At 39.4% G+C, this 26070-nt stretch overlaps 1 protein-coding gene across 2 annotated transcripts in view; it reads right to left on the bottom strand.

Moving 5' to 3' along the window:
- The window catches only part of JARID2 (jumonji and AT-rich interaction domain containing 2), a 227874-nt gene that overhangs the window by 85525 nt on the left and 116279 nt on the right, over positions 1 to 26070 (bottom strand). For both annotated transcript variants that reach the window (XM_085310056.1, XM_085310057.1), the window contains exon 3: positions 15972 to 16113. In XM_085310056.1, coding sequence (XP_085166182.1) covers positions 15972 to 16113 — 142 coding nt within the window. The remainder of the gene's footprint in view (positions 1 to 15971; positions 16114 to 26070) is intronic.

Below are 26070 nucleotides of genomic sequence, written 5' to 3'. Positions count from 1 at the left end.
TGTGAAAAAATGAGACTCACACTGTGGGAAGTTCATTGCGTGAGGCCAGAAAATTTAAAGCACTGATAAATGCATTAAGCTGTGTTTCATGCATCATTAGGTAATGAAGAAATCTATCTTGAAAATACCCAACTTGATAACGCACCCCGTGGAAGAGAGGGACAGTCCCCGAGCAGAGACGAGGAAGTGCCACGTCGCCTGATATAAATGCATTTTCCGGAGGAATGAGCAGAGTACTTTCTGTGTTGCAGTTACAGCGTACAAACTCTCACCGCGCGTGCAGCAGCATCTCCTACAGGGACTATATAACAGAATCAAGTAATTTGTGGGTGTATTAGAGGAAGAATAAATGACAGTCAAAGAAACGTATATGTTTTGAAATGGAGGTAGTGCCTAGCATCACCGCATCGGCTAATTAAAATCCWCACGAACTCAACGTGACACCCATCTGGAGGCAAGCATTGCACTGACGTGCACGCACACACCTCAAATATTTAAGTTTGTCCATCTATCGAGCTGGGAGAGTGCAGCTGCGCGCTGTGACATCCCCTTTGCGACACCAGCACGAGGTTACTGATTTATATATGCTGGTAGTAGCAAYTGCCAAAAGGTGTTGGCGTGGGGGGGAACAGCCCCCGAAATACCATCTCGTCCCGTTGAAGAAGCCCCAAGGGACCGCCAGCTGATGAGGTGTGCTGCCGTGGCTGAATACCACCAGCGCTCAGGCCTCCTTGCTCCACGTTATAGCCGCCCCGGCAATACAGTTGAAATATTCATAAATCCTCCCTCTGATATTCAATCGGGAAAATAACCACTGCGACACAACGCTTTGGAGCTTTTCATTTTCTACACTCATTAAAATAATTAAGGAACTGAGACTGACATTAAGTTTTTTTGTGGGGTTTTCCATGTCCTTGTTAAAGGGTTCTATAGCCGACATGACTCAGAAATTTAGAGCTCATTATATGGAGCCACCTAAATTAGTATGCTGTTCACGGGCTTAATAGGTATTTAAACAATGTGCGAGACAGGTTTTGTTTTGTTCTTTTTTTAATTGATAGAATAAACTGTATTCAAACGCTCAGAAAGTCTCACTTGTCTATAGAGCACAGAGGGCTGAATGCACTAAGCACAAATAGTTCCCGGATGCTTTGTTGCCAGTAACATGAGGCAAATCAGACCAGTGGACTTCTTCCTTCACTCCCCAAACCTTCCCAATTAAAGATAGGAGCTCACCTAAGGTTCAGGAAATGCCATAAGCATTTGTTTTCATTTAGGGTCCTATTGGGAAACGAAGCAGTTTCTGTTGAATAAAACCCAGCAGAAAAACATTTAAGTAGAAAAGGCTGGGACGGTCCAAGGGAACAGCAGAATGAGAAACAAACAGGGAAGCAAACAAAGCAGAAAAGTCAACAACTAATTCACATATCCTGGACTGTCTAATGATCACTAAAATGTACAGAGAGGCACACAAACAGAAAACAAATTCCTTTTTTAAGGACTGAATGGTTCAAGGCTTTTCATACAAAATTACAGCGAGCACACCTACGAAGTTAACCTCAGAGAAGGTTAACTCAGAAGAGCAGAGCGTTCTTCCTACTACGTTAAAAACAGAAACCTGAGTAAGAAGCAGCAAACAAGGAAAAGAGATTACTATCCTTCTTTCTTATTACTGGGAGGGAAATCCAGAAATGATAAGAGAAGGTTTTCTTGTTCCTAATTGTATTTGGACCATGAAAAACACTATCCCGTGGAGAAGCAAATCTCTGAGTGGACGTTACGCCTGTGCTACTACCTAATGAGAAAAATCCATTTTTCACCTGGCAAGCCAGAACGCTTCCAYGATTTCTGCACTCAGTTGCGTATTCCACTGTGTAACAGAAAAAAGAATTACTGAAGATGTACATCTCCACCAGTCTCCACTTCAAGAAGTTTCTGTTGGTTTGCTTTTTTAGTTAGGAACCTAAAATCCTAACAGACATGTCCCCAAGCAATTAGAAGAGTCCRTAAAAAAGCCCACCCAGAGGACAGGAGAGAGAAGCAGAAGAGGAAAGTATCAGGGTCTGGAATCTGCGTGGACACCAAAATGTAATCGTTTGTTCCCCTGTAAAACCCTACGTAGGATCCAAAGAGCCTTTAAAAGTCAGTGCTAACACTTCCTTCCAGAAGAGAGAGTAACAAGCAACTCTAACAAATTCACTTTTAATTTGCCTTTTATGCTAAAAATTAGAAATAATGGTGTGGCACAGCTGCATTTTTAATAGCGTAAGAGCTCAGTCTCAGGAAGAGGAGCAAGGAGTCTTTCTCTTCCAGCTGAGAAGAAACACATCAGTAGGCCAAAACCCTACCTTCCTCACCCAGACCAGGGTAGACATTTCCTTCCTTCGTGGCAAGCAGACTGAATATTTTGGCTAGTGACCTGTCAGTGTTTTGCAGAAACTGGGCAATTAGCATACAGCTGCATCGCCAAGCAGGCAGAGTGCTTTGAAACAGCATGTAAAAACCCGATAGAGAAGCAAATCAATCTGAAGGCTTGAACCAAAGACAGCACGTAACACCAAAGAATGAGAGAAAGACAAGCCTCAAATAGCTAAAGGWGTTAAATTTCTTGTAGTGGGACAGTTAAAAAGCGAACGGAAAAAATACAGTACTCAAAAAGATGCAACTAAAAAATAATTTGAAATAAAGTTCYTTACTGTGAACCTTCTGTGAATGAAATAGAGAAATTCAATAAGGGTTAGGAAATGCAGGATCACTTCTAAGTCTCATCTATTTTAAAAAGCTATTTTAATTGAATTATGCTCTAACACTGAATAAAAACGTAACAGAYGCATTCTTCCCTGTTTACTGAGTGTGTCGAACGCTCTTTGCACTCTCGCTGAATTAGTGAACCTACATACACTACAATTTCAGAGGAAATGATGCAACGTCAACCTTAAAGAGCAACATATACAGAAAGCTTCAAACACAATCCCGCAGGTGAAGCCGACATCTTTCTCTGAAATTAAAATAATCAAGGATGCAAAAATTGAGACCCGTATTGGTAGCCATCCATTCGCTGAACACTTGCTTTCTCAGAGTTCACACTAACCGCCTTCAGTAAAAGCAGAAAGYAGAGTGGAGTCAGGTAAGAACTGATGGAAACACACAGCAGAAAGTATATGGCGCTATTTTCTGACYGTTCATTTTGCTGTGTAAAATTCTAGTTTACACAGACTACTACCACTGGAAAGGAAAACAAAACAAGACTCTCTGCTGGGGAATCAGGAAAAATAGAACATTTAAGTGTTACTCTAAATACACTTATGTTACCCTAAAGCAGGGCACTTCCTTTAAAGCATTCTTTAACATGCAGATGTTTGGGACAATGTCTGCCCCACTGAAAGCAATAATGAATAAGCACTGTCTTGCAGTAGCTTCAGGAGTTGACTCTAGTCACTTTAAAATGGATTTGAATGCAGTTTTACTGAGATAGTACTTTCAAAATACATCTTCAGGGAGAGAACTTCATTTTAGTTTATTTATGAACATCTATACTAATTTAATATAAGAAAAAGTAACTGGARGTACAAATACATAAAGCAGAATAACACTTTTATATGTAAATACACTTGGTGCATGTGTGTGTATATATATACATTATATATACACACACCCACACACTTTATATATATAATTTTACTTTACACTTCAAAACAATAAAAATGTTACTCAAATTTTAAATCCCTCAAGACCTTGCCAATAATTGTGAAGGTGGRAGACAGATGCAGAGATTAAGTGATCTGCAAGGTCACACAGTATGGTGAGGATCTGAATATGTGTGTTCCTTACCCTGTACCTGAGGTATTAGACTACATGGAGTTACTGTGGTTTTAATGTGCACAGGAAAATAAATGTTTGAATTGATGTTTAGTAGGGTCTTATGACTGTAAGCTTCATGGGAGAAATAATAATTTTCTCATGTATTTCTTAGAATTATTCCAGTTAATTTTCCTAATAAGAATAGTGTGGCCTTTAGTCAAATGCTATCTCCCCTGTTTTTCCATTTCTCAYCTGATTCGTGTTTAAAGTTTATTTTGCAGTTCATCTGCAAACTGGTATGACACGTAGCACTGTATCAAGGGTAAAYTTGAATGAGATTTCTAATTTAACTGGAATGAAACAAAACTGATTAAAAAGAAACCCGAATTGTGAAGTAACATTTGCCTAGCTGTGGCTCAGTACTTACAGTCAAATTTTCAGGTAACAGAACAGGACTGCATGGGTCTAGAGGTTTAAAAATGAAGTTCTCAGAATTTGTGCCAGAGGCATTTTTTCTTGTTCTTCTCTTATTTATCAACGAGGTGAGATGAACTAGATTTCAAGAAAAATCAATAATGGTCAATTTTGCTAGTGTAASACAAACATAAAAGTCCAACTGCACAGAGATACCATGATTAGCAGGCCTGCCTGGTTTCAGGCTCTGACCTAAAAGTCGAGGGAACGGTAATATTTCCCAGTCTATATTATAAAACTTAAGGATTTTCAATGTGCAAGTGTGAAGACAATGACACTAAACAGAGAAGTAATGARGAAGTCCCAGCTGTTTATTTACACAGCAAAGTAGATACATGTAAAAGAAAAACATGATTCTCCCTTTAAAAAGGGAGTTAAAATTTTAGAATAACTTGTTTTTCAATGCACATTCTGTTTGACAATTTGCAGGACAAACTGTCACAGGGCAAGGAATAATCTAAGGAACAACATTCAAAAGAGAGCAGAAAACAAAAGCACAGGGTTTCAGAGTCTTTCCCTCACTAGGGAAGAGCAGTGATCAAAGCAGATGGGGCGCTGGTTTATTTAGAATAAATTCAAGAACAAAGTTACCGAGGAGGGCTGAGCTGACAAGACAGACTGGCACCACAGGAAGAGCAAAGCGTTGCTGCTGCTCTTCTTCCTCTTCTGCTCTATCTTCCTCCTCCCCACAGCTGCCTGSTTCTGCCACCTCCACTGCACTTGCTGAGGTGCTCAGAGGACCTTTTCCTGAGGTGATTCCCACTAACCTAGCAGAAAACTATTCGCCATCATTTTTGCCAGGTGACAACCACGCCGGAGCCAACACAAAGGGGCAGGGGGAAAGCATGTTCCTCCTTATCACATCCCCTCCATCCCAGCTGCATAGCAGGCTATTAGATTGTAATTTCAACTCAACACTCTCAACAGGAGGCAAAATGATTTGCATTATCTGACCAACAGCCCAAGGTAGGGTATTTATGCGGTTATAAAACTGAAGGACTTCTCAGTAGGCTCCCGATTGTGGAGAGCCACAGATGATAGTGCTCAGCAGGCCAAAGAAAAACAGTGCAACATAGCAGTTCATAATCACCTTGAGCAAGATCTGTGCAAAGAAAGAGGCAAAAACTGAAGACCCAGCTACAGCAAAAAACTAGTATTCTTCAAAATAGCAGTGCCGCTACAGCAGCCTTAGGGGTGGGATGCCACCAAGGACAGGCAGCTGTGGTAGAACTTCTTGGTGGGAGAGCACAATTGCATTTCAGATCTCTCTAAATCATTCCAAAAGCCCTTGTCACCATCAAATGAAACAACATTTCTAGAAGACAAGGAGATCAGAACTAAACAGGCACGCAGGCAAAGGAAAATATCTTATCTGTGACAAAATAGCTAGCAATCCAAAYAACATCCAAGTTGCTCTGTTAAAGTCAGAATATATAAAGCTGTATAAAGTACTATCAAAATTATGACGATGTGCAAGGAAAAGCCTCTCAGACTTAAAAGGCTAACGAYGTGTTGTCTCAGCTTTTATTTCTTCATCAGAGAAATTTTAACTTGCACCAGAATATGTTTATATTGAATTCTGAAAGCTGCCATTTAAAATAAATACATTCTAAAAGCCATCCCAGACACTCAGCATACGTACACACACACACCTTACCAGTTAATTCATTTTACAGAGTTATGACTCCCATGAATAACTATTGAACTGTGAAGACAGACCAAATCAGATAATAGTTACAGCAGTGACCCTTTTAACTAGGAATCTCCACATGCTCTACTCATACCCCAGATTTTTCATTCATATAAATGTGTATCTACAGGATTTCATACAGCTGAAAAGTGTCACCGGCAAATGTTCCAGTAGAAGAGACATTAGAAAAAGAGATCTGTAGAAAATCTACTTCCTGTATCGAAAAGATAAATAACAGCTGCAGGAGCTCAGGAGGAGGAGGAGGAGAAGGGAGAACAAGAGGAGTGGACAGCAATCTCCATAGTAACTACTATGGAGAAACTCTGGGGAGAACTTGTTTGAAAGCTGAAAGAAAGATGCTACCAGTGGAAACAGACTGTAATACAACTGGAAAAAAAGTGGCAAATAATTTGCCACATGGTCAATGATCCCTTAAGCTGTAGTTTATTTAATCAGAGCCAAGAACAAATACCAAGAGATGAAAGCCATGAAATAAAGCATAAAATCAAAACATAATGATGGCAGAGTCATTACTGTATAGATTATTTCACGATAAGTGTATCATTGAAATAGTAAAAATACAAACATGCAGACTAAAAAGAAAAAATTAACTTCCATAAAGAAATATTGTGCTACTGCAGCCAGAGAAAAAAATAAAGGTAAAGCACTAAACCAGCAGAACCTGGGCCATTTACGTAAAATGTCAGTGTGATTTTTATATCAACACAGAGACCTGAGAAGATTCCACAAAAGATATTTACAGTAATTTTTTTCTTTTTTCTTTTTTTTTTTAATTTAGTTCAGAGCTAGAAAATTCTTATAGTCTAAGTTACGATGCTGAAGGCAAGGACTGCCCTATTTATTTCAGGCCAGTGCTCATGCCACCCCACAACCCTTTCAGCTAGTTGTGGGACTTGAGACCCACTCTCTGCTTGTGACAAAGTCTGCTGTGATCTGACACACAACTCTACTAATAGAAAAACTACAGCTCGTTTTTGGTGAATCACCTGTAGTCCATGCTCACATTGTCATTTGCAAAGGCCATGTCAGGAATGTATTCCTACCATTCAAATATTGTGCAGGTTCCAGATTGCCCACAAAAAAAATAGAAATGGAGTAAGATTTCCTGTAGTTTAACATTTGCCAAACCAGAATACAGTATAAATAAAATCTTCAAATACTTAAAAGCATACACGTAAAACTCAATGTTAGAATTCACTTCCAGTTTAAGGTATTTTACTTGTTAYGTTTGCAGAACACACAGGACAACAGTGTTCCAAATCCACGTTAGCCTTTCATTCAGTAGAGATACAAAACACTCTGAATTATAGAGAAAATTATGACACACGCAAACAGCCAATAGTAACTCTCCTCTAAATATCCATATAAAGGAAACCAGGAARCTAGAGGTTTCCATCATTAGTTTGCTTAAACTTCAGTTAAAATCCAAACTAGATCTTACGGTGTTTAGCATGTAAGATTTTCAGAGATCTCATTCTGACATTGGAAAAGTTATGCTAATACTGTCTACTAAATTATGTTCAGCCTACCAGAATAAGATGCAAAATTTCTTCTGGCAAATCAGCTTTGCAYTCCAAATGTTGGACTGAATTAAAAGATTAGGAGCCCAATATTACTACAAAGTAGAAAATACCAACAGCCTTAAGACTGCATTTGACTTCCCATATCCTTTGTTTCTTAACCCTTCAAAAGACCATTATAAAGCGGCAGTACTTCAAACAATTGTTAGTACGTATAATCTCAGTAAACCACTTAACTGCCAAATATTATAGCGTTTCACTTTTTTAGTTCATGAACAGGTTTCTGCTTCTCTGTGCTTAGCCTTTTATTCTTGCTACAATTATTTTCGTCTGTTGGCATCTTTTTAAGCTCAAATTTTGATTTTATGCAGGAAACCGAGTTTGTTTCATTTAATTCTGAAAACTCATCCACACCTGATGCTGCTGAATGTTATCTCTTTAAGTAACTTCTTCTTTTTCAAAAGAATAAGACCAGTGCACGTGCTAGTATGGTTAATTTCTAGGAAACAAAATTTTAAATAGAATCTCATTCTTCATAATTATTGAGAGAAAAAAAATTATAGTACTGCGGTGATCTTCAAATAAAGTTGTTTTGTCTATCCCCTCCCCCCATCTTTGATTTTAAATTCATTTGGGGACTATGCTTGGAGGAGTAAATATGAAATCACTCATCTGTATTATATCTGATCTTTTTTTTTTCCTCCATTCATGCTTCAGGATCATGGAAATTGGGTCATTGTCAACAAATAATGTCACAGGAGATCTCATGGACCTCAATGTTCTTTCAGCGAGGAAACAGCATTTTACCTATGAGTTAACAAGCCCCAAAAGAAAAAAATACACATATTTCAAGTTATCCACATATCCACCATTTAGGGTGAGAAGGCATGACTTTGGAAGAGCAGCAATAGTCAGAAATAGCTAACAGCACAGCAGCGAGTGCGTCTCTACTGATRCGACAAAATCCCTTGGAAGGTCCATCGCATGTAACATTTCTTCTGAGGTAGCATGAGGCTCTGGGAAGAAAGAGCATTCACTGACTGCTTAGATAGTCCTTGATGGAAAATAGTTTTAACATCATCCTGTCTTTGTGAAATGCCACGCAAGTAGATTGGCCATAAATGTCTGGAGCTTACTCTCCGGACAGAAGAGTAATAGGACGATAATTTTCAGAGAGAAATGAATCAAGGAGATTGTAAAAAGGATCAGATTGGAGAGATGAGTCCTCTCCCTCCAAGAGGTCAGTAGTAGCAGGCTGAGAACCTGTCTGTGCTATCCATAAGATCAACATGAGAGAAGGTCAAACATAACAGCACAGATGCATACGAAAAATGCCAATATAAATCAGATACAGCAAAGAGTCTATGTTATTCCTTAATGCAGCCCAGCCTCTCACATACACTATCAGCGATTTACTTGCATCAAAAAACCTCTTTCACACTGACACACAAATTTTCTTGGAAAAAAGGYCTTTCAGTACAGAATCTGTTACTTCCTATGCTGATTTAGAGCAATCTCTCCTTGGTATTTAAGCAGTCAACACCCAGCCTCTCACATAAAGGGGTTAGATGTTTGAATAAAGTAAACAACAGTGCGGATGGGTTATCAAGCTGTGCAGCTGAAAGGACATCTGCCACATATGGAACTACAGAAACAACCGCACACATCTTGTCAATGGAAATTCCCTTGGTAATCACCTGGGGAAGGCCAGGATGATGTGCTCGAGTTCGAGACGGTGACATTCTCCTTCCGCAGCTCTGACTTCTGAAAAGGAGGCAGGTGAGGACAAGCGAGTTTGAACTGGACATTGCTTAACAATTCTGAGCTGCTACAAATCAGAATTACTAAATCTCAACCAGTTGTTTACGTAGCTGTCTACCTGCACAGTTAAAATATTCCCAAATTCTTGTACCTTGTTATAACTCTGGCTGTTTGGCTTGTACCTTGTTATAGCTTTGGTTGTTGGATAGAAGAATCCACGTCAATAACTTCTGTTTGTTACTTATGAAAATACTGAAAGAACATTAATCATCTGATTTTTTTTTTCTTCTTGAAGWACACAGAATGATCTCCTGGTTTCCATTATAGAGTAGGTAATCTTTTTTTTCCCCCCTTTTTCCCCTAAACTATTCTTGAGCAAATAGTCTTGTGCAAATCCACTCCAATGGACTATTATTGTTTTGTTTATATGGCTTGTTAAAARTAAACTTGCTGAACTAAAAATACATTCTGCTCATATCAGAATTTCCAGAGGGGGAAAAAATTGAATTATTATCTCTAGATTGTCTTGCCACTTTCTTTTTATTGTGGATTGACATAGTTTTCCTTCTTCACATAAGCAAATAACTAGCTTCCATAGCCTACTCACATTAGAAAGATAATTGAAGCACCTGGTTTTTAAGTGGCATTACATTGTATGGTAGCAAGCAACAGCTGAACACAAATATATTACATAGTGTTTCAATTAGCAAAAAGACCATTCACTGAAAAGGTCCTAAAAAATACTTTGATATTACCACTAGTCTCCTATGTTCGTACCCGAGTCATAATACACTTCTTTCTCTTATCACCTAGAATACTGAGCAGAAATCCCTCACAAACATACGTATGTGGCAACAGTATTAACCTTGTGTTATGTGTTGCATGGAAGGTGCTAAGTCTGGTATTACAGAGACGGTTCACCATGCCAAGTATAAAAACAATTTTGAAAAAAGTAAAAAAAAAAAAACCCACAAATCTCAAGCCCCTGATTTTTTTCACAGCTCTACTGCAAGGAAGTCTTTTGCAGTTCAAATTGTAAGAATGTATCATTAAAAGGAATTAATTAAATTAGGGGCTTGCCTAATAGTCAGAAGCTTACCTATCCTTGCCTGGCTTTTTATTTTGCTTATGTTGTGATATGGCTGTGCCAGTGGCTTGGCCACATTCCCTTTGTTGGATCAGCTTGGCACTCATCTAACCCCACAGTGAAACAGGTCCTGGAGCTAAACCATCATTAAATTTAAAAATAAAGAAATAGCARATGAGCACCAGAGAGCCGGCACAAGGCAGGAGCACATCGCATGCACTGGCCCTGCTGCAGCGCAGAACTGCATTTCTGATTCTCCTTATAAAGTTCCTAACGAACAATTTTTGGCCAATCTAGCTATAGCAGTTCCATACATGACTGCTCCCCAGCGGGTCGAACCCTTCTCCTGCTGCCAGTGACCTTCCCTGTAGCAGGAGAGCAGGGGCGAACAGCGGAGAAGTATCATCTCCTGGTTGCTGCCCGCATTCTCCCTCTGGATAGGGACACGCATTTGCTCAGTGGCTCCTGCAACAGAGATGGGGATGCAGGGAGGCAACGCTGGGCACCCAGCGGTCAAATATTTGAAACAGCTCTAATAAGGAAAAATATTGAGGAACAGAGCAGCTATTTGTGGCACACTGACATTACGCACGCACAGACCCAATCCTTCCTTCTCCTGCTCTGAGACTATAATTTCACCTTCACTTCTCAGAAGTCTGTCTTCARGAAAGCACACAGGATGCTGACAACAACTAGGCCAGTGTAGTAACATCACAGCTACGGTTAGAAAACTGGAACYATACGCTAACCAGTCTTAGGACGCTGACCACTGTGGGCTTCCTGTGAATAAGGTTAATGTTAGTCACACGAGCCAGCTGCTTTTTTGAGGAAGGGGGGGAGAGGAGGAACAAGAAAAAAAAAACACAAACCCCCAAACCTTTCCACTCCTCCCTTAATGGAGAAAATATTCAAAAATTAAATATTAAAACAAAATTTTAAATGCAAGGATTATTAAAATCAGCCACTGCTCTCTCATTTCTCCTAGCATCTTATTAACAAAACTTAACAATAAAAAAGAAATGTGTTTGTGCACTTGAGAATTCCCAGCACACACGTGCAAAGGGTATCATGCAAATGAACAGGAACCTGATTAGGAACAGGAAGCAAGCAATAATCCAGTAGCTCCAAAGAGGAGAGGATTAACATACTTTTAACAGACACATTAAATCTGCTCTGCATATGTCTCTTCTTGGGTAGGGCAAGTGACGTGCTAGAAAACATATTATTTTCTTTGCACATTATAAYTAATTGCCAGAGGTCATATTCTTAAGAGTTACCCATAAAAAAGTAAGAGACCAGCACATAAGAGACCAGTGTCTCAGCCCTCTTTGGCCTGTTACCTACTGACCTTCTCAATGGAGAATCATAGCTTGACATCAGAGGTGCCTACCAACAGAGCGCCCACAGATTCTGAACTTGCATTTCTCCTGCTTCAGTGATAAACTGCAGCAACCACTTTTTTTTTTTTATGGCTTCTTAAAATGCACAGTCTTTACTCTGTGAAGACCATCCAATCTGATAGTTTATCAAGCCTGCACACTAAAGTTTTTCTTCCTCTCCTCCAAAAACATCAAACAAACTAACAACCGGTCTCACATGGCAATTAGACTGCAACCCATTACACAACAGATTCAGTGCAGCATTTTTAAATGTAATATTTGAATGCTGAGCTTTGGTCAAATAGCAGARTAACACCAACACTTTTTTAGTGGCAGCAAGTACTATTTACCACTCAACATCAGTCCCGCCCACTCACAGCTGGTCACTAATAACATAAAGCACAAATTAAATACATACCTTTGCATACGCAACAAATCTTCACAAGTTTCCTACAGGTCATAAAATTGAAGACCTTAAGGATTTCTAACTTCCTGGAAATTGTTTTTCAAGTGACAGAATACAAACCAAGTTTTCCAAATGACCTCAACCCAGTCTTCATTTGCATAGACAGCTCAGTTTTTCCAGCATGACTGGCAAAATTGGTAAGGTAGGCCAGTATAATGTTATTCAATTTATCACTTGCACATAAAAGCAAGTTTTTGCATTCTTTGTATGAAAACTCAAAAACAAACAAACAAACAAACAAACAAAAACCCCTAAATATTGTGAAGTCTCGTGCTGGCTGCTATTGCCAATACCAATGCCCCAAAACCCCATTTACTCTGCAAGTGTGGTTTTTGATTTTCAGACTCATCTGGAGACTTCATACAAGCAAAGGCTTTCTATCCACCTCTTTTCCCCCTTTCTACCACCAAGTTGTAACAGTTTGTAACWATCYCTCTCCTCCCATGATGATGCTCGCTTTATGGTGAGCTTGGCTGCTCAATTACATTTATGTTACTAGGAAAGGGGTTTAAAMGGAAAAAGGAGGAGAGGGRCAAAGGAGGAGGAGAGGGGCAAAGGAGGAGGAGAGGGGCAAAACCAGACAGTTATACTTAAACCCTTTCTTGGTTAGGATTATGTTACACAGCTTGTGCATGTACATAGGAAATCAGGAATGTTCAGAAATAACCCCTTCCCTGTTTAACAGACAGGCTGGTAGGGATTTACCTCTCCCCAGGTGCCTGAAAGCACGTACCTGTCTGTAACTGACTCCTCTGCCTAGTAACTAGTGGGCAACACCCACTGCCTCATTTTTCCCAAAGGAAAATTCAAATTGGAGATTAGTGGCACGGCAAGACCACAGCACAATACCAACTGCCAGGTGCCCGTCCACCTTCTGCTCAAAGTGCCAACCAGCACTTGCTGTGCATTCAGGCTCTTGCAAAGGTCATCTCTGAAACCTGAAGAGTTTGCATCAAATATGAATGAAGATTACATACGTGCACACGCTACACTCATTCGTGTATCCATCCAGCTGCTGCATTTATAAAACGTGACCTGCTCTGATTGCCGAGCGTGGGGGGGAATTCTGCTGATCAGTTCAATGACCTGGCCAGCCTGGAGGCCAGAAGATTCCCACACAGGATGGATGGGAAGGGGAGGGAACAAGAAACCGGGAAGAGAAAGGAAGGGAATGGGTTGGCCTCCACAGCAGCAACCAGTCTGGAGTTACACTGGAAACCAGTAACATCAAACCATACCCTCAAACTACAAAACAAAATAGACCCTCTTACCACCACAGCCTCCCTTATTTATTATAACTACTTTCTTAATATCCTCTTTGTTTCTGTCATTGGCGTGAGATACAGGTGACCTACACCACTAGAAGATGACAGGCTCAAGTAGCAAAACWAATGCTTCTTCCCTACAGAAAACTAAAAAGAAACTAAAAAATAATTTACGTATATATGCACGGTTCCGACATCATGCAAAACCTGATACTCAAAATTCACTGTATTAAATAGAGCAAGTCCCAAATATATATGCATCAGTGTATGTACCAATCTCCAAAATCACTTCACTGTGTACACCACCAGTTTTAATAGTATTTGTAGACGACTAACAGAACATGTTCCAGCTTTTGGTRGGGAAAAAAAGCGCACAAAGTACATGCAAAAACTAGAATGTTTAAAAGACTATTTCATTCAAAATGCTACAGTGCAGCTTAAGAGAAAAAGCACCAAAGAGGTCTGTGTGCAAAGCGGAAGCTAGAAGAGGAAGAAAGTAGATAAAAGTCTATGTTTAAATGGGAACAAAACAGGAACACTCTCCTTCATAGAAACTGGAGTGGCAAAAGTAACTGTTTCAACAAATCATAACACATGAAGAAGAAGTGAAATAGTATCTTGTCTTCCATAAAAGCCAAAAAGATGATCCTTCTCATCTCAGCTTCTGTTTTTTTTTTTATTTATTTTTTGTTTTGTTTTTAACTTGGAAAGTACCAAAGACATCGAGTTCCCTATTATTTTTAATTGAAGGTCTGGAAAATTACTGTCAGGGTTTCACATCCAGCAAGCAAAACAGTGGTCCACCCGAACCATTCAATTGCTTCTCAAGTATCTAAAAAGAGAGAGAGAGAGAGAGAGAGAGAGAGAGAGAGTATTCCTTCAAAAAAAGAAAAAAATCTCCCACAATACTCAAATTCAGTTTCTTGGGACCTGTGATGTCTTGGGACTTGTTTCTGGAGCTGAGCTGCGCAGGGCACTAGGCGCAAGGACAGCTGAAGGGACATGTTCTCACAGGTTGACCTGACAGCTGCTTGTGTGGCTGTGATGTGAACAAGATASGAAAACTCACGCAGGCTAAAAAGAACAAAACAAAACAAAAAACACTCTGGCAAAAAGCCTAAATATATCTTCCCCTCACTATTATTTTTAACCTCAACCAGCTCTCTTTGAACTTATCCATGGTGTGACACTGCCAATGGTTGTGCCAGCCCAGTCGAGGAGCTTGGGCACTGGACACAGAGACATGAGAAGTACAGAGGCAGCATGAATTCCTGCAGATACCCTACCAGTATCAGTGGCAACATCACAAAAAGATGGTTTCTGCCTCCCAGGAACATTACAGCAGATCACATCTAAATTTCTAAGCAGACACCATTTTCAAGCCTTCCTTATCTATCATAAAGCCAAAAATGAACATTCATACACTATTTTTCCCCCAACTAGCAGCCGAATGCAGTAAAGYTCTTACAAAAATTTTATCAGTATGGAAAAAAACACATATTTTATTCTGATACACCAGAGGACCTAAGCAGACATACCCAGAGGCAGACTTTGCTTTTGTGCACATGCGTACGGGGGAGCTGAGGAAGGGTTGTCCTGGAAAGAACCACTCTCCTCACACCATAAGACTTTCCAAGGAAATCATAATGTCATGCACAAAACAGGAATACAACTTTTGTTTGAAAGAGATCTTTATTTTACTGTTCATTTTGGCTCAGGACTAGGATGAGGAAGGTTTGAAGGAAAAAGGTCGAGAGAGCATTTTTCGTTTCTCTCTTTTAAATGGCACTTTTCAGATAGCTTGTTTTGGTTCTTACTTCACACAGAAGATACCCCCCAGACTCTGCCTGCATTTTCAGCATATTTTCTGCAAGACATTGGCTTCAGTCTCACAGTTTTAACCCACATTTTGCACATTTAGGATTGGCCAAAATTGTAGCATGACAAGAGTTCAACAAGGACTTTATGACTGACTTCTAGGAAACAGGATTCAGCTTGCCACATCATTATCTCAAAGCAATCCTTACAACCAATAACCCACAACGCTGGCTTACTGTACAGTTTGTCTTCTCAGGAATTTCTCTTTTTTTTAACTTAACTTGGTTTCATTCACAGAAAATTAAAAAGAACAACAGTAACTAATTCAGTAATATTTTTCTTGAAATTACACACACGTACTTATTGACACGACCCTGAGAGGCCAACGTGGGTGAGATGGTAAGGGCAGAGTACTAGGGCATTTAACTTAGCAGCCATCTACTGCAAAACAACAACTGCTTTTCCCTGTTTTCCAAAACAGCAGCAAACACGATCTATTTCTATCATCTATACTGAAGGATGAAGCCAAAACTCACCATATCCTCACTGTTACTAGAAGGACTCCTGGAAAGTCTGTTTATGGTAAGGTAGTATACACAAATGTGCCCTCTGATTATATAACTGCAAGCTCACAGCAGGAAACGGACAGAGCTGAAAGGCTACTACGTTAATCATAGTGCGCTACTGACCTTTTCCTTGAGGGCCCTTCTTCAAAATCTGAAGAACTAACATCATTGCTCGTTGAGGACACTTGCGATGCATCGTCCTTCTCATTCTCCAGCTGTTCTGATCCCGGTCCTAATCCTTTAGATTGGCCGTTAGTGAGAAGTCCTGTAAATATGACAAAGTAGTACACAATATTCAAAATCTTCATTACTAATCACAAGTGGATTAGAAAAAATTCACACACGACACTAACAGTAGTGAGTTGACTCACAAAACAATTCCCTTGCAAAGAGATATGGTGATAACATGGATTTTTCACCCAAGTACTCCGATAAGAAATTGATAAATTTGCATGTTTTTGATCTTAACTGAAAACCACCAGTTCCAAATAAGTGTACAACACATGTTTTTAATCACATTCACAATTTTGTCACATCCTTACTCTAAAAGGTGCATAACCTTGTCCCCATTTTACAGAACTACTATCGTCTGGCACAGGTGGGAATCTTTCACATACATGTGTATATCAATATAAAAATAAGTTGCTATGTGGTCAGTTTGTCTTCCTGCTCTTCACTCTGCTCCTTCTAACAAGTTATGATCCTTTCAAAAAATCCTAAGTCCCAAAGGCACAAACAGCAAGTATCTGTTCCTCTTGACTGCAATTCTCCCAGCCATACATCACTCAAAGMCAGAAACTATGGACTGGAAACAAAGGTACCTAAGGTAGAGGGCAATACACCACAGCGGCCTCTCCCTTTATGCCTTCCTGTCTTGCTTGGGRGAATACTACAGCAAGCTGGGCAATATAGATGGAAGAAACCGTCAGGCCCTAAAGAAATGCAATGTTTAACAAATTCTGCTTCTTCTACTTGTGTGAATAAATACAGCATGATTTGACTCTTGTAAAACAACAGCACAGAGATAAAGCCATTCAGATTTAAGGAAAATTTAAAATAGCAACACATTCCTCAATAGACTTTGGGATGGGGGGGGGACAACTAACAATGTCATCAGCTCAGCATTTACTTTGTGTTCTAAGAGCTGAAGATTGCAGAGGAGTTGTGATTTTATCCAGGAGAATACTAACCCATCTCTCCATCAAAATACTTTTGCAAAGACATAATACATCCTTGTTTCACAGCTTTATTTCCTCTGAGAAGTGCTGGTAGGACTTCCTTTCCTAGGTCATCYCAGTCTCCCTTTTCACAATTTCACCTTAGAAAGAAGGTGGGCAGAGGGCTGACTGCTTCAAAGATAAGCCAGGCAGCAAGGGTGGGAAGAGTATAAAACTAGTAATGCTTACTAACAATAGTTCAATGCTTACTACATGCACTGCATTAATGCTGCTATTCCATTTATGACTTACCTTATGAGGAAAACGCTGTTTAGCCCTAGCAATGCCATCACACATAACCTAGCATTCATCCAAGCTCACCTTCAAAGAAACTTCTAAGCATAAATAGAATGAAAGCAAGCAACATGCTCCAGCAATATGCTTGTTCTGAGTACTCATATCTCAGGAACAGACCAAGTGCTCCCTTCTCTTACGTCCATTTATTTGGCACTCACTTGGTACTATGACTCTTAAATATTTCATAACTTCTGATTCCAATCTAATCATTCTAATTGGCCATCTTTAAACACCTYAATTCAAAGCCCACGTTAGAGCACTGTTTCCTTTTTGCATCAAAGTTTGTTCTTATTCACTCTGAATTATGCTAGACTTCCTTGACTTGGAAAGTAGTTGGACAGTGGCTACAGATGGACGTTGCAGTTTTTGTGTGTTACTTTTAAATGATACTTATAAAGCAGAAGTCTGGATCTTTGGTTTTGTTTGTTTGGTTTGGTTTTTTTTTGGGGGGGGGGGGGGGGCAGGAGGGAAGGTGCAGTAAATGGGTACTCCATTCTTTTATTAAAAATATGAAGCCCAGCAAGGCAAGGCTGAAACTGAGTTAAGCATCAATTTTTGTACTAAAGCATTTCTTTTAACCAGTCTGAGATTGATATATAGCCCAGAGAAGTTAAATGACCGAATTTAAATTTTTACTTCTGTTATGTCAAATTCCTTTTCACATTTCCTTTCTATCAAACGGATCTCAAATTGTGACCTAAGAATGCAAATTTCAGTATTAGCGCTTGATACTGCAATAGAATTTGTGATGTAACRTAGTGCTAAAATGAGGACTAACAGCATTCTTCCATGACATTCCAGAGGAATTGAAGCAGACTTTTAAAAAATGTTAAATAGATTTGCTCAATAGCCAAGCTTTTTCTCAAGCACTATTCAACTTCTGCTTTGCATTTTGCCACGAAACTATTGCTGATAAAATTTACAATTTAAAAACTCTAGAGAAGTCTAAATCAAGCATCTCATTTGAGGCCTGATACTCAGTAACTCAGCTCTTATGACAGAATTTGATTAGGTTTTCCAAAAGCAATATTTGTTCTGGAGAGAYGCCATACATAAAACCCAGTAATCTAAAGTATATGAGTCAAGAAAATCACCTTTTGGGCTGTCAACTCGTATGCACTTGGAAGGAAATTTCATCCTTCCACTCTGCCAAACCATCAGTGCACTTGGAAGGCAGGCATAACTTTCGTCCCTCAAGGAGAAACACTGGTTCATCTTATTATTCCTAAAAACCCCCTTCATATACTACTATTCATCACAACCAAAACCATCCCAAAATCCAGTAATATTGCAGATAACCAAAGCTAGCTATTGTAAAGAAAACACCTTCAACTGAAATYAATTAAAATCAGCACCCTAAAATGGAGGCATAAAACTGCAAATGAGAGATACTGATACAGGGGAATAAGTGTCATGTTCTACAGCTTTTCAAGGGCAGTATAATCACAAAATCCACACAGAAGTGAGGAAGGCACAGATACCCACACAGTCCACAGAAACAGTTGCCTCCTGAGCATCAGAGAGAAAAAAAAAACACATTCTGAAGTAGGCTGTTATGAAGTTTATTGTCACTCAAATCATTTTTATATCAGATGCATCCAGCTTGCCCCCAGGTACCTTCTTTCTTCGATTGTCATTCCTGCTCTCTCTGGCTGAGCCTTCTGAGCCAAACAATGTTCCTCACTCTGGTGCATAAATCAGGAGCAATCAAGCAATTGGAGGCCCAGAGGTGTCCCAAGACAGCCTGGGGACCACACCACTCTGCAGAATGACACCCATGCATCCCCACTGCTGTTACCAAGCAGGTGCAGGAACAGCCCAATGGGATCTACAAGCCACACTGTAGGTAGACAGGAGGAACAGAGTCCATCCAGGTGACCTTGGCTCTGCAAAGTTAACCAAGTAATAGAAAGCAGCAGACTTTTTTAGTTCTTAGAAAGAAAGTAGTGCAATTGTGTATGTATGTGAAGAGGGGAAAGCAATTGAGTAATAAAATGTTCTTTGCTTTAATATAGCCTGGAGAGTTGAATCACTCTTGAATCCTGGTTACTAAGGAGCTCCCACAATAGCCGAGGAACCAGTAAGCCATYTAAGAGGCAAATAAAATCAAAGGGACAAATATTTCCTCTACTGTTTTTCCACAGTTGTGTCCCTTGACCTCTGAGCTACCAGGCAAGTRAGGCCTCACTCATGGCAAAGCCCAGGACTGGTTACATTCTCCACTGCAAAACAAGTTGTCACTGACTGCTTGGCCACCACCCACCGAGTGCATCTCAGTCCCAGCTCTCACTGCCTGCACCCCTAGCAGCTGGACTTCTCACCAAACACAAGGTGCAAACAGCTAGATAGAACAATTCAAGGTGGATAAAAATAGACTTTATTCCTGTAATATAAACAAAATGTTGCATAAATGCATGTTAGAAGTTAAATTCTTTTTTTTTTTTTTTTTTTTTTTTTTTAAAAAACTAAATGCCAAATTTGAAAGCACGGTAACTGGATTACAAGTTAGGGGAATATTTCATGTATTAATTTCATATATTAAAATTACCTAAGCAAAATAATAATTATGCATATGTATAGCATATGCATAACAACACTATGCTATAATACTATATATAGTCTCTATATAGAAAGTACATGTATTATAGTATACAATATAATATGTATATAAGCATATAGTGAAGCAGTTTATGTTTGCTGCCCAACGTTTAAAGAAATTAAAACACTGAACTGCTCAAAGTCACTGAATAAACAACTACTAGATCATTAATAACCAATTATTTAGCTAAGCCAGAAGTAGAACTGACTAAATGAGATCTATGGTCCACCAAATCTACCATTCTGACTTGGACAGAACAAGACCAGAGACTACTTTAAGAAAAGGCCAGCTACTAATTCTTAGTGATTAAAGGCTTGCTTCAAACTGAACCACGGGAGATCTTAATGATCTTTCTAAAATGTATAATACCCACATAAATGTCTACGCCTAACAGTTCGCTAAATTGCTCCGTATAACTTGTAATAGCAAATTCCAATTTATTTACGTGCTGCTCAGAAAGTCAAAAATATCACTTACCAGCTTCTAACTGCACTGAGAAAACAGTAAATGTGAATTTTATGTCCACTACTTCTTCAGTTATGAGACAGAGAAAGCAAAATATCCCTTTCTGGCACAGCAGTGATTATTTAGCAGACTTCTATCACCTCCTCATTATTTGCCTTCAATAATCTGAATGTTTCCAAGTCTATCTGTAGCTACAGGTTTGTTTGTTTGGTCCATGGCCCTAGCTGTCCATCCATATCACCTTTCTATGGCCTGCAGCAACTGTTTTGAAACGAGCTGAGCAGTACCATATAGGGTATTCCAGACAGCATGTGAATTGCTTATACTGGGTTTATAATATTTGCATAGTGTGCTCCCTACCGTTCCCRCGGCATCTCACTATCCTGTTTGCTTTTTGATTGCAGTTGTTAATTGAGCAGAGGCTGGGCTTTCTCCAGCGATAGCCTCGTCCCTTTCACAAGAATCAGTCTAAAAAGACCAGCTAAATCGGCTTAAATGAGTTTACATTAAGCGGTTTGCACTGACCTAACTGCATTGCTTTTCAAAACAGTGTAGCAACTAGTCATACTATTCCAGCGCAGGCTGGGGCTTGCTTTATACTGGTGCTAACCTAACCATTTTTGGTGATACACTTGCACTTCAGCAGCTATCTACAACTCTATTATTGAGCTATGATCTAACACATCTCTGGACATCCGGAGAAATGGCTTACAGGCATGTGCAGGGGAGGTCTTGGAAGCACCAGACTCACCGAACACACGACGTTAGATCAGACTACCTGGGAAGGCTCTGTACAACAAACATAGGGCAAGCATAAACATATAGTATGAAAGTCAATGGGGAAGAGGAGAGCAGACAGCAGCAACCTAACAAGGGAAGACGGAGAAAAATATAAAGGAAGGCTTTCAGTTAGTTAGTTGGGTTTTAAGAACATATTGAGATTTGTATCTGTTTCTGTATCACTTATTCTAAAACCATTAAGAGGCCTGAATTTGAAAGTTTCCATGTTCTCTTGTAATAGGATGGTAACACCTATTTTATTACCCCATGCAGCGTGCTAAGGAAGCTTAGGAGGTTGAACCAGATTCAGCTGAGTTTCCAGTCAGTTCCCACCACAGAGGCAACCCACAAAGTCAGCACAACAGAGAATCAGTCAACAACTAACAAGAACAAGCCAAAGATATTAAAAGCATAAACTGAGCTAAGTAATTGAGTCAAAGGGGAATTTCAACACAACTGTATTCATAATATTCTATGTGCGATAACCACCAAATACCAAGAGTATCCAAGTAGTTAAAGGACAAGAAGCTGTACTGCAGGCTTTCTGTTCTCTAGATCTCAACTATAACATGAAATACATAAATCAGCTCCCTCGTGTTGCTTGACCACAGACGCACCCCCTCTTCCCACTGCCAAGAGATATTAAAGGGCTTTTCCCCCTTCCACCTCCCTTCTTGCATTCTTAACTGATCATTGCAAGCTGAAATGCTCCAGGCTAGTACAAAGGCCTAGTTCCCAGGGCAACTGGCAAAACAAATAAACACAAGTTACAAGAAGTTTTTAAAAAGTATATTTACTCCAAGCAACATTCTCACCACACTAGGGCGACAGAATTATTTATGAGAATATGCAGTAACACATAATAGTAATAGATCTTGAATATATGAGCATGGATCTGAAATTTTGTTTAGTTTTGGAGTTATACAGGAAAGTTTTGTTAAAAAAAAAATAAAAAAAAGGAAAAAGAGAAGTGATTTAATTTTCTTCTTTTTGCACCATCTCTTTTAGGAAAACTGAAGGTGTAATACACAAAGGTGACTGCGAGGTTAGAAAGCTACATGTTTAAACATCCCAGATTATGGTTTGATAGGTGCATGCCATCTGAACATGGAGAAATCCTTAGGCATTACTGTACTGTATATGATGACCAAAATGGGTTCTATGCATAAAATACGAAGAAACAAAGTTGCTAAAAAAATGCAACTTCAGCTCTTTAAATATTTACTCTTCCCTGTAGTTTCAAGCAGGTTACGTTCTACGAGAAAACTAACAACACAAAACTGAAGACTCAACTAAAMCTCGTCTCCTTCAGCCTAAGAACCACATAACTTAGCAGTTTATTATGAGCTATAACTTTATACACAAGTTGCTAAGTATCTTTAATGAAGTCTTTACCCACTTTCCAAAAAGTATGACAAAATGTTACAATACAAATCAGACTAAATTTACATTGCATTCTCCATAACTTTAAGTACCTAGTTTTACCAAAAAAGCAAAACAAAAAAGCCCTTACATGCCAGAGTACATGCTGAAATACTACAAAAAACCTGGTAGGCACGTTAAATAAAATCATTAATCATTTAATGCCAAGTTAAAATATACCAGTATCTCCAAAACATCTGCAGTCTGCATTAATCAGCATACTGTACAGAGTTACTGTATTTAGCTGYTGTATAGCTATGCACAAAAGATAATTTAGTTTTATAGTGCAAATGCCATCTGTCACATTGTCACAGCATGACAAGGTATCACATTACATATTAAACAGACAACACGCTTCAAAAATAGGGCTTATTTTCATGCCACGGTTGTCTTAGAGACTGAAGAACTGGGTTTTCATGGTAGTGGCATAATTTTTTTATAAAATAATTTTCTCTGGGATAAGAAAGACCTATTCTCTGCCCATTTTTTTAAGCACAAATGTCATAAAAATACTATTTTGATATCACTACAACAATTTTCTGTCTGTAAATAAAAAGCCAGAGCATGAAACAAAGGCATTGTTTATGCCACACGATGCTCTGTGTCGCCACCATAATGGTAATTAATGGTACCCAGGCTATGCAGATGACAAGCCACCGGACATTAGGTTGATTGTGGTACATAACAGAGCATATGCATAAAGTAGTACTGTTATGCCAAAAACTGTTAGCAAATGGCTTGTACAGTCTTCATAAATGACGAGCACAGTGCTTTTATATGTAGATACACATCATTACTATGGAAGCCAAGCATGAATGACATTACAGCACAAGATGTTTTTGTCAGCCTGTCAAAAGACGAGATCACCGAAGAGAACCGATTAAATAATGCAGGTTGAAAGAAGCTCCTTATTCCTAGTACATCCCCCTCCAAAACTGCTGTGAAGCAACCAAAGACATTTATGTGATTTTGTTTCATACAGAAGAGCCTACTATCAAGTACCCATTAGCACTATTACCTCAAATTATATTGTTCTGTTGTTTCAACATAATTTTTTTTTTTTTGGTACTAAACTGATAGAAACAAGAATTTAACAGTCAAAAATGAGCTTAATTTACTTCTGCTAGGAAACTACCCCAGGCCACAGCATGTATTTCACGCCTCAGTTTTGTTTATGAAATATATTTGTAAGAAATATAAAGGTATACTAATACTTGTAACAGAGCACATACAGAGAAAAACCCTCACTTAAAGCTTACACTTTCATCATTTTAAGTTTCTATTAAAATCTATTCAAAGTGCTTCTCCTCTCCAGTTATAAGCATTTCTCAGCTTTTAAGGATACACAATGAAAAATCATCCCAGCTGTTTCTCACAGGCAGGACACATTAACACTTGAGGCAACGTAATCTTTATTGGACAGAAAGCAATTTATTAGCCTCAGATCCATGTTCATGTGATCTGGAACAAAGGGCGCAAAACCAGGTGGAAGGGCAGGTATTGATGCATAGATGAGAAAGGAACCAGTAGTAATACCAGCTCCAAAAAGTTGGAGGTAACAATAGGTTTCTCCTAAAATCCCATCCTACAGATCCAAAGAGTTGGCTTTAAGTCAGTGATGATTAAGGGGGGGAGAGGGGGAGCACGACTTAGCATCTTGCATTTCTGCTCTAGAACTTTTCCGAATTTTCAAATTTTTAAACTTTGATGGAAGAAAAGAAACCCCAAACAGTYACAGCAAGTCCCAAAAGCCTAACACGAGCTCAGGCTGTCGTGAATGAAGTAGAGCAGCGGAGAGAAAAGCAAGCTCGTGGCAAACGCCGTACCAGCTGCTCTCTATCTCCTGTATCAGTAACACTGTGCTATCGTGCTTCTACCAATTGCTACTGGAGCAGCACGATAAGAGGAGAGCGGCAGCTTTCCTAACAAGTACGTACCAGGCCGTGTAAAGGTCACAAGTTTTGACAAACAGAAACACAGTTAATTTTATAGTACTATAAGCGCTCGCTGTTAGCACAGGGGAAATGAACGCCTTGTACTCTTCCTCCTTGTTGCCAAGGGAGAGTGCTATTTGCTGCATACAGCTTGCATTCACAAAGCACTACAGAACTACCTCTGTCCCCTAACCCCCGGCTCAGGAAAAGCTCCAGAGGAACAGCAGGACTCCAAATGAAGAGCCTAGCTGTAGGCCCGTGCTCTTCAGGTTGACTTCAGCTGATAAAGCCTAAAGCCGTTTGCAGCTGCACGGGCGGTTCGTGCCTAGGAGGGGACCCGGCTGAAGGCACAGGGACCTGCAGCCCCTCCAGACACTACCACCGCTACTCAGTGCCCTTGAGCAGGTCACTCCCCCTCTATGCACCTTAGCTTGCCCATCTGCAAAAGAAAGTTGGTGATACCAACTTCCATAAAGTGCGTGGACATGTACAGATAATAAGCACTATATGAGACATGGGGTTATTAAAATTCCTACACAGTGTGTGCCTCATGTTGATTGTGGTGCTGGACAGAATGGCTTTACTTCTCCCCAAGGAGAACACATGCCTTCTGATTTGCAGCTATGCCAAGGACATCTGTCCTGCAGGACATCTCCTCTCTTGTTTGATAATAACATATGCAATCTGGAAGCAGAGTTAAAAGCACATTTTATTTGAAATTACAGAGACAAGCAGGTCCACAAGTACAATTTATCCCCTTTCAGTTAAAGGATACCAAGGATAGGAAACTGCATAAATGGGCATACACAAGAGTATGAATTAATAAAATCATCAGTGACATACAGATAAACTGTTCTTTGGTTTTTATGCCAAAACCATCGTGTCTTGTTTATTCTGCCTTTTCTGGGGAATTTTATAGCTGAACGGAGAACCAATGGCGTAATATCCCAAGAGTGGGGAGAGTAAAAGAAATCCTCAACATGACTATGCAGGAAAACATTTCATTTTAAAACATTTTGTTTCTTCCACTTTTATTTTGTTCAAATCTATTTGACAGCTATTTGGAAAAACGTTAGTGATTCCAATGTATTTTTGCCTGTCCTTCACAAGGATCCCTCTATGTGGGATATTTTATTCTGGCAAATAACAACTAAGTAAAGCAAGTTACTCCTTAGTTCAGGTGCTTGCATTTAGGTGGCAAAGACATATGAGGACAATTTTTCTCTTTTCAGAACCATTTTTACACAGATCCATCTTAACTGTAATACACCATTAGTGATCCTATGTTTCAGTCAACTGTTTTACATAGGGATATACTTTCAGACTCAGTGACATAACCGCACCTTGTTCAGAGTTAAGCTTCTACTAGGAATGGATGGACAAAGGAACAACACATCTATACCTCAAAAAATATCCATACCTGGACACCAGGGGACTAAACATTGGGGGGGGGGGAACCCCACACATCCCCAAGCAAAAACTAGTAAATGCGTCTCCACAGAGCATAA

The sequence above is a fragment of the Rhea americana genome, unplaced genomic scaffold, assembly GCF_003343005.1.
Source record: "Rhea americana isolate MKP2758 unplaced genomic scaffold, rheAme1 scaffold_31, whole genome shotgun sequence".
Classification (NCBI taxonomy): domain Eukaryota; kingdom Metazoa; phylum Chordata; class Aves; order Rheiformes; family Rheidae; genus Rhea; species Rhea americana.
Note: the sequence above shows the minus strand (reverse complement) of the source record. Positions and strands in the feature narration are given on the sequence as shown.